Source organism: Olea europaea, chromosome 13 (assembly GCF_002742605.1).
Source record: "Olea europaea var. sylvestris chromosome 13, O_europaea_v1, whole genome shotgun sequence".
Classification (NCBI taxonomy): Eukaryota; Viridiplantae; Streptophyta; class Magnoliopsida; order Lamiales; family Oleaceae; genus Olea; species Olea europaea.
The window spans coordinates 1,722,264-1,737,079 of record NC_036249.1 but is presented as its reverse complement, the minus strand read 5'-3'; the positions used below and the strand labels follow the sequence as shown (position 1 = coordinate 1,737,079).

The 14,816-nt window shown below is 36.4% G+C and overlaps 1 protein-coding gene across 1 annotated transcript; it reads right to left on the bottom strand.

The window, feature by feature from the left end:
• Positions 1-3,056: 3,056 nt before the first annotated feature.
• On the bottom strand, positions 3,057-6,051 carry LOC111408162 (aquaporin NIP1-1-like). The gene is made up of 8 exons (XM_023037965.1): positions 5,810-6,051; positions 5,488-5,712; positions 5,060-5,251; positions 4,700-4,938; positions 4,241-4,251; positions 3,876-4,123; positions 3,683-3,744; positions 3,057-3,398 (listed from the first exon to the last, which is right to left on the bottom strand). Exons 1-8 carry the CDS (start codon positions 5,954-5,956, stop codon positions 3,137-3,139), a joined length of 1,386 nt encoding a protein of 461 aa, XP_022893733.1. The 5' UTR covers positions 5,957-6,051; the 3' UTR covers positions 3,057-3,136.
• Positions 6,052-14,816: the final 8,765 nt, after the last annotated feature.

The window sequence follows — 14,816 nt, the reverse complement described above, 5'->3', positions numbered from 1 at the left end:
TTGGCCAATTGAAAATGATAACAGAATGCACAACCATTCCAGTCTATAGATTCATTGAGAGAACTTTTGATTTGGTATTTGAGAACAAGGGATGAATTCTCTACAAACCAGTCCTGCACCTATGTTCTCACTAATTGGGCTCAAAACTCTAATATTAGAGCCCATCAGCAATTCTGTTAATCAATATCCTTATTCCATACTGTATAAAAATCCCAATATGAGAGAAACATTTTTGGACAATTATTTACGTCCTTGCTAATTCTTTAATTTATTAATTCCCTCTTGATTTGTTATTATTATTATTACGAAATGCACAAGGAGTTGGGAGAAATACCGGAGTCAAGGTAAGACAACCCAAGGAAATAGCCGACAATTGTCATCATCATCGTCTTACTCAAAATTTGTTTAGTTTGAATTGGGCTTATGAATTAAGATTCGCATTTCATGTCCCTTCATATTCCATAACCTAGGTGAGCAGCTACTTGTGAACTTCGTAAACTTTACTAGCTAATTGGTTTACTACTGAATTAGATGTTGGAGAGAAAACGCGTGGGTCGAGTTTGGCTAACAAATTATGGAATTGAAAAAACACGGCTAAAAATGGACATAAATATTTACGTGGTTTACCCAATTTAGGTTACATCCACGGACAAGTATAAAAGGATTTTGTTACAGTAAGAGAATTATAACACACTCTCCAACAAGGAGATAACAACAATTAATCTCTCTTGTAATTAGGAGAAAACAAGTAGGAAATACTCTCTTAATTTTCTCTCTACTCAATTTGCTTTCTACAAAAATTTTTTTTTTTCTCTCTGCATGCACTCTTTCTCTTCAGCCTCTTGCCCCTATTTATAGAAAATTTCCACCGCCATTTTCCTTGGAAATGTCCAGAAAATCAGTTGGATATTTGGCTGGAACTTGCTAGATTTTCACCGCCTTAATTTGCTTGGAAGAGTCAAACAAAATGGCTGCAAATTAGGCTGTAAACGGGCTGGAGCAAAGCTGAAATCCACCGCCTCAATGTTAAGGAAAGTGGCTGGAACTCTACAGATTTGGTTGGATCAAAGTTGGATAAGAAGAGTTCAATTTGCCTACTTCTTTTTTCATGCATGCAATGTATCTTTCTTGCTTGGCAATTAAAAAGTGGCTTATCCTTTTATGGTCAATAAAAGTGTCTTTACTATTCAACATTAGAGTCCTTGGACATCATGTGTGCTATCGATGAAGAAAAAAGATGGAACATGGAGTAATTGGTGGATGAGTTATGTGGGACAAATGTATCCTACATTGCTGTAGTCGAAATATGTGGGATGTTTTTTTATTTATATTAAATATTTACGTTTTATTCTGTGTCCAATCTATTTATGGAAGTTCTTACTTTAATTTCAAAAAAATTCATCTCTATGAAGTGTTCAAGATTTATGTGGAACTAACATCATACAAATCGACATTTTGCCTAGAGGAAAGTCGGCATATGAGAATTGGATGTGCACTTGACCTGCATGCAAATTTTTAAGCAGTGTTCTAGAAGATGCGTTTAGGTGAGTAGAGAAAAAGCCTCGCATAAAGGGTATGGTGGAGAAAAATAGGTAATTAACTATGATGCACCTAGGCAGAAAAAAGACGTGCACCTTTTTGTTTGGTGAGTAGCGTTTTCACAAGTCAAGTCAACTCGATTTATTTAGTTGGAAAATCTCTTAATTATTGAAGTTGCTTTTTACATATATAGGTGATTATCACTTGCTGGGAAGTTTAAAATTTTCATGATTTACTTTGTGAGTTTTGTTATCAACTTATTTATTGTATGCTTTGAATTTAGCACACGTTTTATATGGATAAAAATTAGATTTTAGTAAATTTTGATAAAAATTGATAAAATATGTGATTCAAAAGTTGAAAAAGTTGTGAATTCCTTGAGTATATGATTGAAAATAAATTTGAAAAAAAAAATAAAAAAGAATTTCAGAAAATGAGAGCCAAACAAGAATATATTGTATCACTTAAAACATCTTGGAATAGTGTACAAAATCATGTTGGTTCGTATGCTCTTCACGTCTGATTCCAATCAAATGGATGAATGTTGTGTCCTTGACAAGATGTGCTTAGTGATGACAATTTATCCCGTCCCGCCCCGTCGTCGGGTGCAGGGCGGGACGGGGCATAAATGGTCGCCCAGTCGTCGGGCACGGGGCGAGGTGGGGCAGCCCCGTGATTTTTTTTATTTTTATTTTTTTCTTATATAGAGTTCATCTATTCAACATATTTCAAAATCGCTTTTTATTTAAACTTATTTTCTATCACAATTTTTTTAATAACATAATTTACATGTAGACCTATTATTTTTTATACTTTTTATTCACACATCTCTAAAAATCATTTTACACTATAAGTAATTTTATTCCAAAATAAAAACTTAAATTTACATAAAGTAAGGGCATTCTTTATTAAAAGTTCAACTTGAATGTTATCCGTATTTTATTAAACTCGAAATTAAAAAAAAAATTAAACGAGGGCAAGAAAATTGCCTCGTCCCGCCCCGTTGCCATCACTAGATGTGCATATTAGTGCTTGTTTGATATTCATGAATTTATTTTATGGTTTACTATATGATCATTTTTAACTTCATATTCACATGATAATGTATTCTAAAAAATATTGTTTTACTTTTTAATTACACATTCTCCTAAAAATGCTATTCAAAATTAAATTAATTTTTTTTCCCAATTAGTGAGAATTAAACAGGCTCCTTATTGCCTACAGTAATTGTCAATATGATAACATGTTTGTATTAAACAGTGAGACACAAGTACTAGTCAGCGGGGCCAGTAGAGAGCACAATTAATTAATTATTTTATTTCTCTGAGTTGCCTGTACGAATATTTTAAGTTAAAAAATATATATTTAATAAAATTAGGGCCAATAAATGTCATTGTATATGCGTTGAACTTGTAAATTATAAATTGTTGTTTAACTTCGGATTGTAATAAAATTGATGGCTGCAAACTTTTTGCAGTTCTAAGCAAATATTCCTTTGAAGTTTGAACACAACCAAATAAACAAAGATGCAATATCATTTTATTAGATTCAAATGCCAAGTTTTTTCAAGAGTCTTTTGTGTTGGAACATCTGTACATTATAATAAACAAAATTTTATCCTCTTTTTGTTTCTTGATACTTGAGTAGAGTTGGTTCGTGCTGCGTTTCTAATGGAAGATCCCCTTTTGATAATTTCACGCAAGGGCTTGTCCGTAAATCTGATAAAATTATAGACCCAAGCACCTGCTATGGCTCCAGAAATAGGAGCCAGAATGTAGTTCCACAAACCCTCGTAGCGATTGTAAACAATTGCTGGTCCCAAACTCCTTGCTGGATTCAGTGATGCCCCTGAAATTGGCCTGTCATTTCAGAACAAGCCTTAGAGTTAATATTTTTCAATCATGTCGAGTATCGTGTATCAAATTCGAATGTGTGATGAAAGTATTCAAGAAATTGTTTGTTAAACTATCTCATCTAAAAACATGCAATATTAAAAAAATGACACATTTATTTTTTTCAAATTCATCTTCATTTAATCAAAACTCATCGTACTCAATATTCATAGTAGTTGATTCATCGGAACTTGAATCAATCTGGTGTGAAATTAAGCTACGGGACAATTATCTAAATTAATCAGCCGTACCCGGCGAAAAGTATGTTAAGTGAAAGAGTAGCTCCAATGGCAATGCCTTTGAGTTCTCCAATCTGCATCGTTGACAAAGAATGTTGTTATTATTAGATAGAGACAATTAGTAATTAACAATAGAATTTTAAATCAATCAGAAATCTAAACATGGATGAATAAAAAATATAATGGATGAAGAAGATGAACTAACAGCTCGATTATCTGTGGCTACACCAGAAATGACAAACATGAGGTAAAATGTGGTAATGAACTCAATCATAAAGGATTGAACATCCGATCCCGACGAAAGGGTTCCAATAAAGTGATCTTGTTTCCCCATAAATAATAGTCGAAGGGTTCCACTAGCTACAATCAGCGGCGAATCCAGGATCGAAGTCCAGCTAGGGCGGGTTGACCGTTGACTGTTGACCGTTGACGATCGGACTAGGACTGGTTGACCTTCGTAATTGTTATTTTTTAATATTATAGTTGCAGAAAATTTTTATGAGGAAAGAAATGGCAAAAATATGTAAATTTTGATCAAGAATCGAAGAAAAATTTAACTATTTCATGCACGCTTGACTACACTACAAAATTGGGTCATTCTAACCTTACATCACTACCTTTACAACTCTATAAACGACCAGTGGTTTGTAGATGTCAAAATTATAGAACAAAATCCTTGACTACATTTAGCAACTAGCAAGTATAAATTTCCGTATAATTTGTGAAAACGCATGAGAGAAGAAAGAGAATTTAACTTATTAAAAATCATTGCTGCTAAGTGCTAAATCTCATTGGTTTTGACAATTGATTAAAGGTACAGTATGAGGGAACACATGATTGAAAAGCTCAAAACTCCAATAAATTGAGACATTTACAAGTAGAACAAAATTCAACAAAATCAAAATAGCCAAATCAAAATAGAACAAAACCAATAAAAGAACAAAAAAAAATAAAAAATAAAGAGGGCCGGAAAAAAAAAAAGAGTTACCACACTTTACACTTACCAGTCGGCAGTCGGAGTCGGGTGACTAGGGCCTCTCGGCAGCACCGCAGCAGGCGGCAGTAGGACTGCAGGAGCACTGGAGGCCTGGAGGCTGGAGCAGGCGAGTCTTCGATCGAGTTCGAGTTTCGGTCTGCAGTCTGCAGACTGCAGCAATTTTTCTGAACCGGTCCACAAAATGAAAGTGAAGAGGATTAGAAGAGGATCCCTCCCAGTCCCAGCCGGCAGCCAACGAATTGAACGAAGTCACGAATTCACCTTCACGATTCTGAAATTGAAAGAAAGGGCAATGAAATCATTGAAATGGGTATTAATATGGGTCAGGCTAATGGGTTTGGAATTTGGGCTAAATAATAAAAGGCCCAACATTTTGTAAAAAAAGCCCAAACCAAAAAAAAAAAATTGAAACGGGTTCCATCTTCTTCTTCTCCAGCGACCGTCGGCGACCACTGGTGACACTGCCCGGCGGCTCTGCAGACTCCGGCAGAGCCAGCACGCGCGGCCGCGCCCCCTCGCCGGGTGCTGGCTCCGCGCCTGGCTACAATTGAAGCAAGAGCTTGAGATACGACATAGGCTGGTACCTGCACGATGAGAAAACCCACGTTTGATCATGTCAAAAACAATATATAGATGTGTTGAACCACCTCATATAGAAGCTTAAGCTTTTATAGAGAGGACAAAGCCTCCGCATGTGAAGCTTGGATTTTTCATCAAACGCAAGCCTACTCATCTTAAAGCTTAAGCGATGAGAAACGGCGTTTTCAACTGTTAAAACCTATTAGGGGAGATTCAAGTATAACGTATATATGTATATTTCCTGTTTCCACGGGAACCTCTTGAAGGTGGCAAAAGCAATGGTTACAGCGGGATTCAAATGTGCTCCAGAAATATGTCCAACGGAGTAAATCATGACCACCACCACCAGTCCGCACACGGCGGCTATTCCTGGAAGTGTCACTACATTTTCCATGTTTTTGTTCACCGTGATGGCTGCGCAACCACCAAATATTAGGAAGTAGGTTCCAATAAACTCTGCGATCAACTGTAAGCATGGAATAAATTACATATAACATATATATTAGCACAAAATAATAGTAGATAACAGATAAAAAAAACTTTTGTAGGAGAATCAGAATCACCTTTTGCACGAAAGATACAGAAATAGAACAGCCTGAAGAATTCCTGGTGTTAGTGGATGTAGGAGGAGGAGGGTTTTGATTGAAATCATCATCTTCTATGTTAATGGACACTACTCGGTTGGAACTGACTCGAGACATATCGTCCATGGTAGCTTTTCTAAAGAGAGAGACCCACTCCCCAAACAAGAGAATATGGTGTAACTTCCCTTAATGTTTGTTTTCAGCTTGATAGTTGCCACTGTTTTAAATAGCGAAAAGAACTTCGTTTGAAGTTGTCTCCTTTGACATTATTTTTTTATGAAGTTGGATAAGATAGCATTTGGCAGTATCATTCTTTTATCATCAACAGTTTAACACGAGAATATTATTTGTAGTCGCATAATACTTAAACCTAGATATTTGATGTCCAAGTAAAAAATCGTCACATATTCCATAAATTTTTGCTTCTGTCATTGCAATGAATTTTGCCAAATTAAAGCAAAATGATAAAAATAAAAGACCGTTGCAGTTCTTCGTACATTTCTTGAAATTTCTTATGGATATCTACGTATTATCCTATAAACATTTCATGGAGAAATTCGTTCCAAAATTAACCTAGGCCTTCTACGGAGGACATCTGAATTAATTTTGATAGCTAAAAATTAAGATATTGAGCATGCTATTAGTACTTCTATAGATTAAGCATGAGAAATTAATGTACTTGAAAATACTCATAAACTTGGCCAAACACGCTTTTTTGTACTTTTGTATAATTAATAGTTATTTCGGTATAATTAATAGTTATTTCGTTGAAGCCGGCAAAGTCAGATGAATAATTTGTTTTTTCTCGATAAAATAGAACACTCAATCAGTAGTCGGTACGTTAGAATGCACTCTATTGATCCGCACAAAATGGAATTTTTATTATATGCTCAACTTGTTGATTTTTTATTATTTAATCCACATCAATACGTATGTATTCAGTAGTCGGTACATCAAAAAGGTTGAATCAGGGCCCTCACCGCTCCGCCTCTGGAACATCGTGAGGGAGGTAAATCGTGGAATATGTCCCAACAGATCAGGGAACAAGAGTCTGCCCGTATATTGGTGTCTACAAAGAATCCAATTCCATATATCAGGAATCGAACCCTCACACTACGATTGTCAATAAGGCTAAAACTATTTCACATCTATCTTTTGCATCACTGAATTATGCCCCGGGGGCGTAATCGGTACATCAATACATATGTATAGTCGGTAGACATAATTTTGAACAGGTTCTAGCGACTTCCTTCAATGTATAAAGAATTCAGTTTGTGGCTTTTTATCTGCTTAAAGATAAAATGTTTTCTACAGATTTAATTTTACTTCCAGTCTATTTTTTGACTGGTTTGTTGCTCTTTTACAGTTTTACTAATGCACAGATTGCCCCGTTTCCCGTCTATTTTACCTTCAAAGGTTTCGAAATGCATTAATTAAGAAACTTCCAACATGAAAAAAAAAAAAAGGAAAAATTGATGAAAATACTAATATATTGAAAAAAAAAAAAAAGGAAAAATTGATGAAAATACTAATATATTGTTTGCTTATGTTATTGTTTTCCTTTACCTTCAAACGCAGGAATTTTATCCATCTCAAATGGCGTCGAAATAGTGCATAAAAGTAAAATTAATTTGGTAAAATAAACTTAAAAGCATATGATTTTTGATGATGGATTTACAAGGGAAAATTTTGTTTTATATTCCATAATTTCTGCTTCTTTTGCGATAGACACCAATGCAAAATGACAAAACAAGAATATTCGAGGCAAAATGTTGCGTCTAAAGTACTTCTTTGTACATTTCTTAGAATTTCTCATGGGCATGCTACGAAATTTAACCCTAGCAATTTGTGGAGATTCGTAGGAAAATCAACTTCGACTTTTCGTAGGAGGACATCTAAATTGACTTCGAAAGCTGCAGTATTAAGATTTTGCTCTTTGGATAGAAGATGTTCTTATAGATACTCCCAAACTTGGGAAAACATGGTCTTTTTACGTTTGTATAATTAATTAGTAGGAAATATTTTGTTGAACATGGAAACTCATACCCTTAATTTGCCTTTTTTTTATCAAGAAAATCGGTAATGCTATTAGTGATGGCAACGGGGCGGGCCCATTTATCCCGCCCCGTCTTTGACGGGGTGGGGCGGTGGCTTGGCCCGTTTAATTTTTTTTTTTTTTTTTAATTCCGAGTTCAACTAGATTTTTTTGTGTTTTTTTCTTTGATATTGTCACAAAAGTTGTAACCCCACATACTTTAATTTATTACTATATATAGATTTTCAAATTTATTCAGTTGAACATGTTATATCTTTTTATATTTGTTTTTATCAATATAATATCAATTTGACAAAGTAGTATAATGGTATATATAAATTAGTCAAGTTTGATAAGACTTGTACAATTGAAAATACTAGAAAATAGGTCACATCCTTCTATTTGAAACAAGTTGAATTCACGGGCCGGGGTTTTTTCCCATTCGAAACGGGCTGCATCGGGGTAGGGCGGGATAGGTAAATTGTCATCACTAAATACTATCAGTAGTCAGTATATTAGAATGCATTGTACATATATCTAGTCTCTACACACAATTTTGAATATGTCTCAGCGACTTCTTTAATATATAAAGAATTCAGTTTTTTATTATTTTAATCTATCGAGAAGTCTTAAAATGGTTATCCACTAATTTAATCGAGCAAGTTTTATGCAATGATGATCATGAATTAAGGCACGTAACAAACTCTGATTGTTTCTTTCAAAATGGACTGAAATAAAAATGTTGACTTGGAGTATGTTTGGCTAAGCATAAAAAAGTTTACTTGTGGGTAAATAGAAAAAGATTTAAATATATAGAATTTCCTTTAATGATAAAAGCTGAAAATTAAATATTATGTAAAAATCTCGGACTCGACTCCAATATGCAATTTCCTTTATGTAATTATTATGTAATTTCTTTACTCGAATACAATTTTGATTTATTTTCTCATTTACAAACACTCCAGAAAAATGCTTCTTTAGAGATGAAATTTTTCGTCGTTAATGACTTGAATTCACTAGGTAATAGCTTTTAGCGAAGAAACCCTTCCATTGGTAAATTCGAATTTATCAATGGATTCTTTGGCCGTTGATATAGCAACAAAAAAAATAAAAAAATTGTTTGTTATTTACAAATGAAATGTTTCCATAAGTAATTAGCAACACGATTTTTCGTCGCTAATCTGTTGTTGATTACCGATGCCAAATTTAAGTATTTTAGCAACAGAAATTATAAACAACCTATTTGTTTAAAATGGCTACTAATCTTTTATTTTTTCTTTTTCCATCGCAAAATGGGTATGTAAGTTTTGTTGCTACATATATTCCCAATTTTCTACGCAAATTTTCAACAAGAATAAATTCTTTGAAAACTCTTAAATTATAATTTAAAAAAATAATGCCACTAATTATTATATTGATATATTTTTATAGTGAATTAAAAATATTAAAAAGTAAAAATACACCAACAAACAAATAAGAAATTGCAAATATTTTCATTCCATAAATTCAAGATTCAAAATCACTTCAATTTTGCTTTCCTTTCAAATCGATTCTAACGTCTTGAAATTATATCATTATTATCTCGTAGGCATCATCTGCAATCAAATGAGCCTGTAGCCTTGACCATTCACATGACTGTACATGTCTTTAACCCTGCAAAAATAACATAAAAACAAGACCATCCAATCTTCTTATGGTCACGACCCACAATCCAGATATATGTATGTATTTGTTTCGCGCGGGTTAGTCGCTAATAATTAAAAAGGGATCAGACGATTGTGTAAGGGACAAACCTCTTGAGACAAAGTCCCAAAAATTGGTATTTTTATTGGCGATGACTTTACAATTGAAAAATAAAACAGAATGCCTCCAAGGGGCGTAAGCACACGAGTTACTGAAAAGAAGTGTTTAAATCTAAACTAAGAAATTTAAAGTTACATATTCTCTGTTTGAGAGTGTTTGATTCGGGGTCTTTTGCTCCATGTCTTTTCTTCCTTTTATACTCCCTGAATGATCTCTTAGTGATCAATCGCTTAAAAACTGCTTGATCGCTCTATAACTGCCCACTTTCTTCATAGTGGCCAACTTGTCATGGACCTGCCTTCTCTAACTGCTGCCATTACTGTTTGTCGTTTAATCGTCTTCAATTGAATTCCTTGAATCGTGGAACTTGATAGGGCTACTCAATAACTGCTTCATTAACCGCACATTTGGGTAACCATAATATCATATGTTTGCTAAGATCTTGGGCGACTCGAAGGTTTGGGCGAGAACAGGGTCACAGTTCTGGGCGACTGCATGGCAATTCATTCGCTCAAATCTTGGGTTACTTGTAACCTTGGACGATAGTATTATCGCGTTCATGGGCTTCCCTATTTGGGCTTTTATCCTGCATTGCCTGATTGGGCCGTTCTTTGGACTATCTGATTTGAGGATCCTCCAATTGGGCTTCATTCCTTGAGCTATTCGATTTGGGCTGAACTTTTATGTATCAACAATTACCCCCCCCCCAACATGGCAGAATTAATACCAATTATTGATTTTTGCCATATTCACTTTGTATTTCCCAGCAACATTCGAAATTCCCAAGAATTTCAATAATTGTTTTCTTCCATAGCCTGAAAAGGTGCGACGTTTGCAAACCCTTATAACCCCCAAATACACACTATTTCATTGCACCACTAAATCATGCCTCATTGTTTCGCGCTTCTCTCTCGCAATATTACTATTCATCTTCTTGCTTCTTTGCTACGTAACTTCGAAAAACTCTATTTCGTTCCTAATGGCTGCTTCACAATCTCAGTCTGGTGACTTCTTCAGTTTCAAAGACTTCCAGAAACTCCTCACTCGGCCATATATAACTCCGAACTTACTTGCACCAGCCAATGTTGAACTCAATGAGTTCTATCTAGGTCCTTCATTTAACAACGCCGAAGCTATCGAACAAGTGGCGGTCGGTCAGCTGTTCCCTTGTACACAGGGCCCTTCGTTTCTAAAATCTTTGTCGCTGAGGCTGCTTCACGAAAGAGATATTCGCACTTGGCCTAAACTTGATGTCGTTTTCCGTAGATGGCATGCTCGCCTTGTGGACCATGGTCCTACTAAGGCAATTTTTGATAGTGCTAAAATTTCTGATTTGTTAGAAATCTCTCTTCAACCCCCTATTTTTGACCCAGCACTTTTTCCAATCGCTTTAAGTTTTTGGTCTTCTGAGTATAATACTTTTGTTTTCCCTCTTGGTCCCATGTCCATTACCTTAAGGAATATTGGGGTCCTAGTAAATCTGCCACCTTTGGGCGATATCATTTTCTCTGGTATTTTGATTTCTGGTGTTGCCTCAAAATTTGATAAAAAACTCATCGAGTCTTATTCAAGGCTGCAAACCTGTCATAACCACTCGAGCGCTGAGCCTTCCCATGCTGAGCGTGTGGCCTTTCTTCAGGTTTGGCTTTGTAAATACATCTTGTGTGTGCCAAGCATGAAACCCTCCATGAGCTATTTACCCATAGCGCACGAATTGGCACGTGGTAGGCTTCTAAATTTGTGTTCTTTCTTTTTAACTGCCCTCTATAGAGGCATGGCTTCTCTTCAATCCCAATTGAAGAATGATGCATCTCCCACTGGCAGTGGGCCTCTTTGGTTCACTCAAATGTGGTTGAGAGCCTATTTTCCATCGCTTGGTGCTCCATCCTTTTCCAGTCCTTCTGCTAGCTGCTATGGGCTAGCCATTGATCCCGTGACTCCTGTAAATATGTCCAGAAGGGACATTTTTTCATTCTTTAAAACTTTGGATTCAATCCCTTCCTTCTTTCCTTTTTCTCCCTTTTTAACTCCGGATTATGTGCAACATCCATCCACTATGGATAGTGCGAGCACCTCTCTGTTCATTTGGATTCAGTTTTTGACCGGGAGGGAGTTGTTCCATGATATTTTGACTGGAATCAATGCCAAAGCTGGGGTTGAAATATACGCTCCCCAATTTTTTGCTCGCCAACTTGGCTTTGGCCAAACTTGGCCCGTTCCCCCTTGCTATTCAAGAAATTTAATAGACCGCTTCCACACTATTAATAAGGCAGAGGCAGAAGCTATAGATGCTCGTAATATTCTTTTGACGAGCAACTTTTCATTAACCCCTTTCAATCCTAGCCGTGCCATCCATCCCCTTTTTGAACGACTCTGACCGTCAGTGAAGCGCAGATTGTTTGCGACTGATGCCAATTGTGCTTTTCATTCATTGGACGAGCCAAACATTTCTTCCACCTCTCCTGTTTTGGTCACTTCTATGTCCATTAGAAGTCCCTCTTCTCCTACTCGTGCTAAACAGTCTGCTCGTCCATCGACTTTTCTTCCTGCCAAGCCCACTGCAGCTAAAAGTGCTCCAAGCCGCAAACGGTCAGCCTCAGCATCTCCTATTTTGGAGGATGATGCTGATGATGATGATGACACCCCTCTCATCGTCAGGAGGAATGTAATTAAATTGGTTTACTCACAAGCATACCTTTTCATACTGGAAACTTTTCTATGTGCTAATAGTTTATTTGGATTTCTCAGAAAAGTTCAGCCTCTCCTTTGAAGGCTTTGATGTTAGCAGCTCCTGCTCCATCATCCTCTGCTGAGGCTGCTTCGTCCAAACTAGTCGATGAAGGGACTACGCTTAAAGAGAAATCTTCAGTCCCAGAAGCTTCATCACAACCAATAGATGAGCCACCTTCTTCTCAGGGCGTTGACCCCCCCAAACGTCGAAGCAGAAGGTAATTCATTTTTGATGCTTCACCTTTGCTTGTGCTATTGGTTTTTGATTTGTTTCTTTTTAAGTTCTGTAGATGCTCCCATGAGTCTACCCTTGCGGCAAGTTCTTCTCGCTTAGACAAGGGGAAGTCCTCACAAATGGTGGAGCTACAAGTGGTAGATTTGGTTGGAGATATGTTACCTTCCAAGATTGTTGATGAGGTAATCTTTGCTTCACCTTTACTTTCACTTTGTTTTTAGTGTAGTGAAAACCTTCAATGTTGGTAACTTTCTTTGCAGGATGCTGATAAAATTGTGCGTTCCATCCAAGACTTGTTCACTTCTTGGGGGCAAGTTAAGACATCTCGCCCTGTTTCAGCCAGTCTTCCTTCTGCTTCTTCAGAAGAAGATATAAAGTTCCTCAAGTAGTCGATATTTGAGTATGTGTCCTTCATGGATATGGACATCAATAAGACTAGTACTGCCAAGCATAAGGATAAGCTTGAGCATTTGAATGCGAAATTGGAGCAAGTACTGACACTTCCGTCGCTCAATCTTTCTGCTGATTTTAAAGCGACGTTGAAGGTTGTCCATTCCTAGGTCCTCTCCTTGCTGGCCAAAAATGTTGAACCGAAGGCCAAAAGTACTCAATATCTTCGTGCTGTATCTGAAAAAGAGTCATTGCTTCTGGAGATCAACAAAGCTGAGGACGAATTGAAAAAAATCTCTTCCGAAGTCATGATTGAAGACTCTTTAATGACTAGTTTGGCTATACAGATGAAGGGGCTTCAAGCTAACATGGACAACTGCAAGGTGAGAATGGCTGCTAAAAAGCTTAATGCCTCCCAAGGAATTGAGCGAACTAAGTCTTTGGTCGAGCAGTACAAGAAGCTGGAAGTTGATGATGATGTTGTGGCTGAATTGAATATCACTTCTTCTCGACAGAGCGAGAACTGGGGGAGACTTAGGGAAAGAATTCGTTTGGTATGGGGCGAATTGTAATTAAGACATATAATGCCTTAACTTTTTCTTTTTGTAATTTCGTATTGACTTTCCCTTTGTAACCTTGCACTGATATTCATTGCTAATTTTGATCATAATAGCAGTCATCATTGTTAATGAATAACTATTTTAGTTTCTTGTGTATTTATTGACGTTTATCTTTTAATTGTCAATAGCTCAAGCATTTAACTGCTTTATGCTAAAATTATTTGCACATTTTCTCTTGATATTTCTGCCTCTTTTCCCAAAACTTTGGGCCACTTGATTCCATTTGTTAGATATGAATTTGGCTGTTCATATTCTGTCTTTTCACCTTCACCCCCTATAAATGCACATATACTTCACACTTTCCATCTTCATTTTCATTTTCTTCTTCAAAAAACCAATTTACTGCCATTGTTTGGCATTTTAACAATCAATCCAAAATCTTCGTTTTTCATGGAAATGGATCATCTGATCCGCCCATTTTGCCATCCTTCTTGATGTCACCTTTAATATGGGAGATATAGGAAATATTCTTTGGCCAGCAACAAAGTTTTTCCCATCGTCTCCGTTCCTACAAGGAGTTCAATGATGGAAGACAATTTTTGGGGTGCTTGCAGACCACCTTGCTTGCTGAGAGTGCTTCTCAGCCTCCCTGCTCGTCATTGCAGCGATGCATTTAGGAAGGCGATGCGATGGTGCTTCTCTTCTTTTCAGCTTGCTGGGGGTGCTTCTTAGCCTCTCTGCTTGCCTTTGCAGCAGTGCGATCAGGATGGCAATCAAGGCCAGTTCACCCTCTTACTCGGCGATCGACCAGGAGAGTAGTTTACTCTTAATTGTAACCTGTAGAGCATTTATTATTTTGTATTTTGCAACTTTATAATGAACGTTTGATAATAAAAGAATTTATTTTGAACGTATTTCGCTCTGACCCTTTTTACTCTACGATCGTTCAATGCGATTTGATTACGTTTTTATTTGTTCACTTTCCCATAAGGAAGGAACATATTTTTTTAAATATTTGTCATTGATGAACCTCATGTGTTTGGTGCCGTCTAAATCATCCAAATGATAGGCTCTATTAGGCAACGCATTATTTACTTTATATGGTTCTTTTCAATTGGGCGACCATTTGCCATACTTTGGATCTTTGTTATACAAAGGGAGTACTGTTTTCCAAACCAATTCGCCCAGGTTGAATGACTTGGCTATAACTTTTTTATTATAAGATTTAGTTAT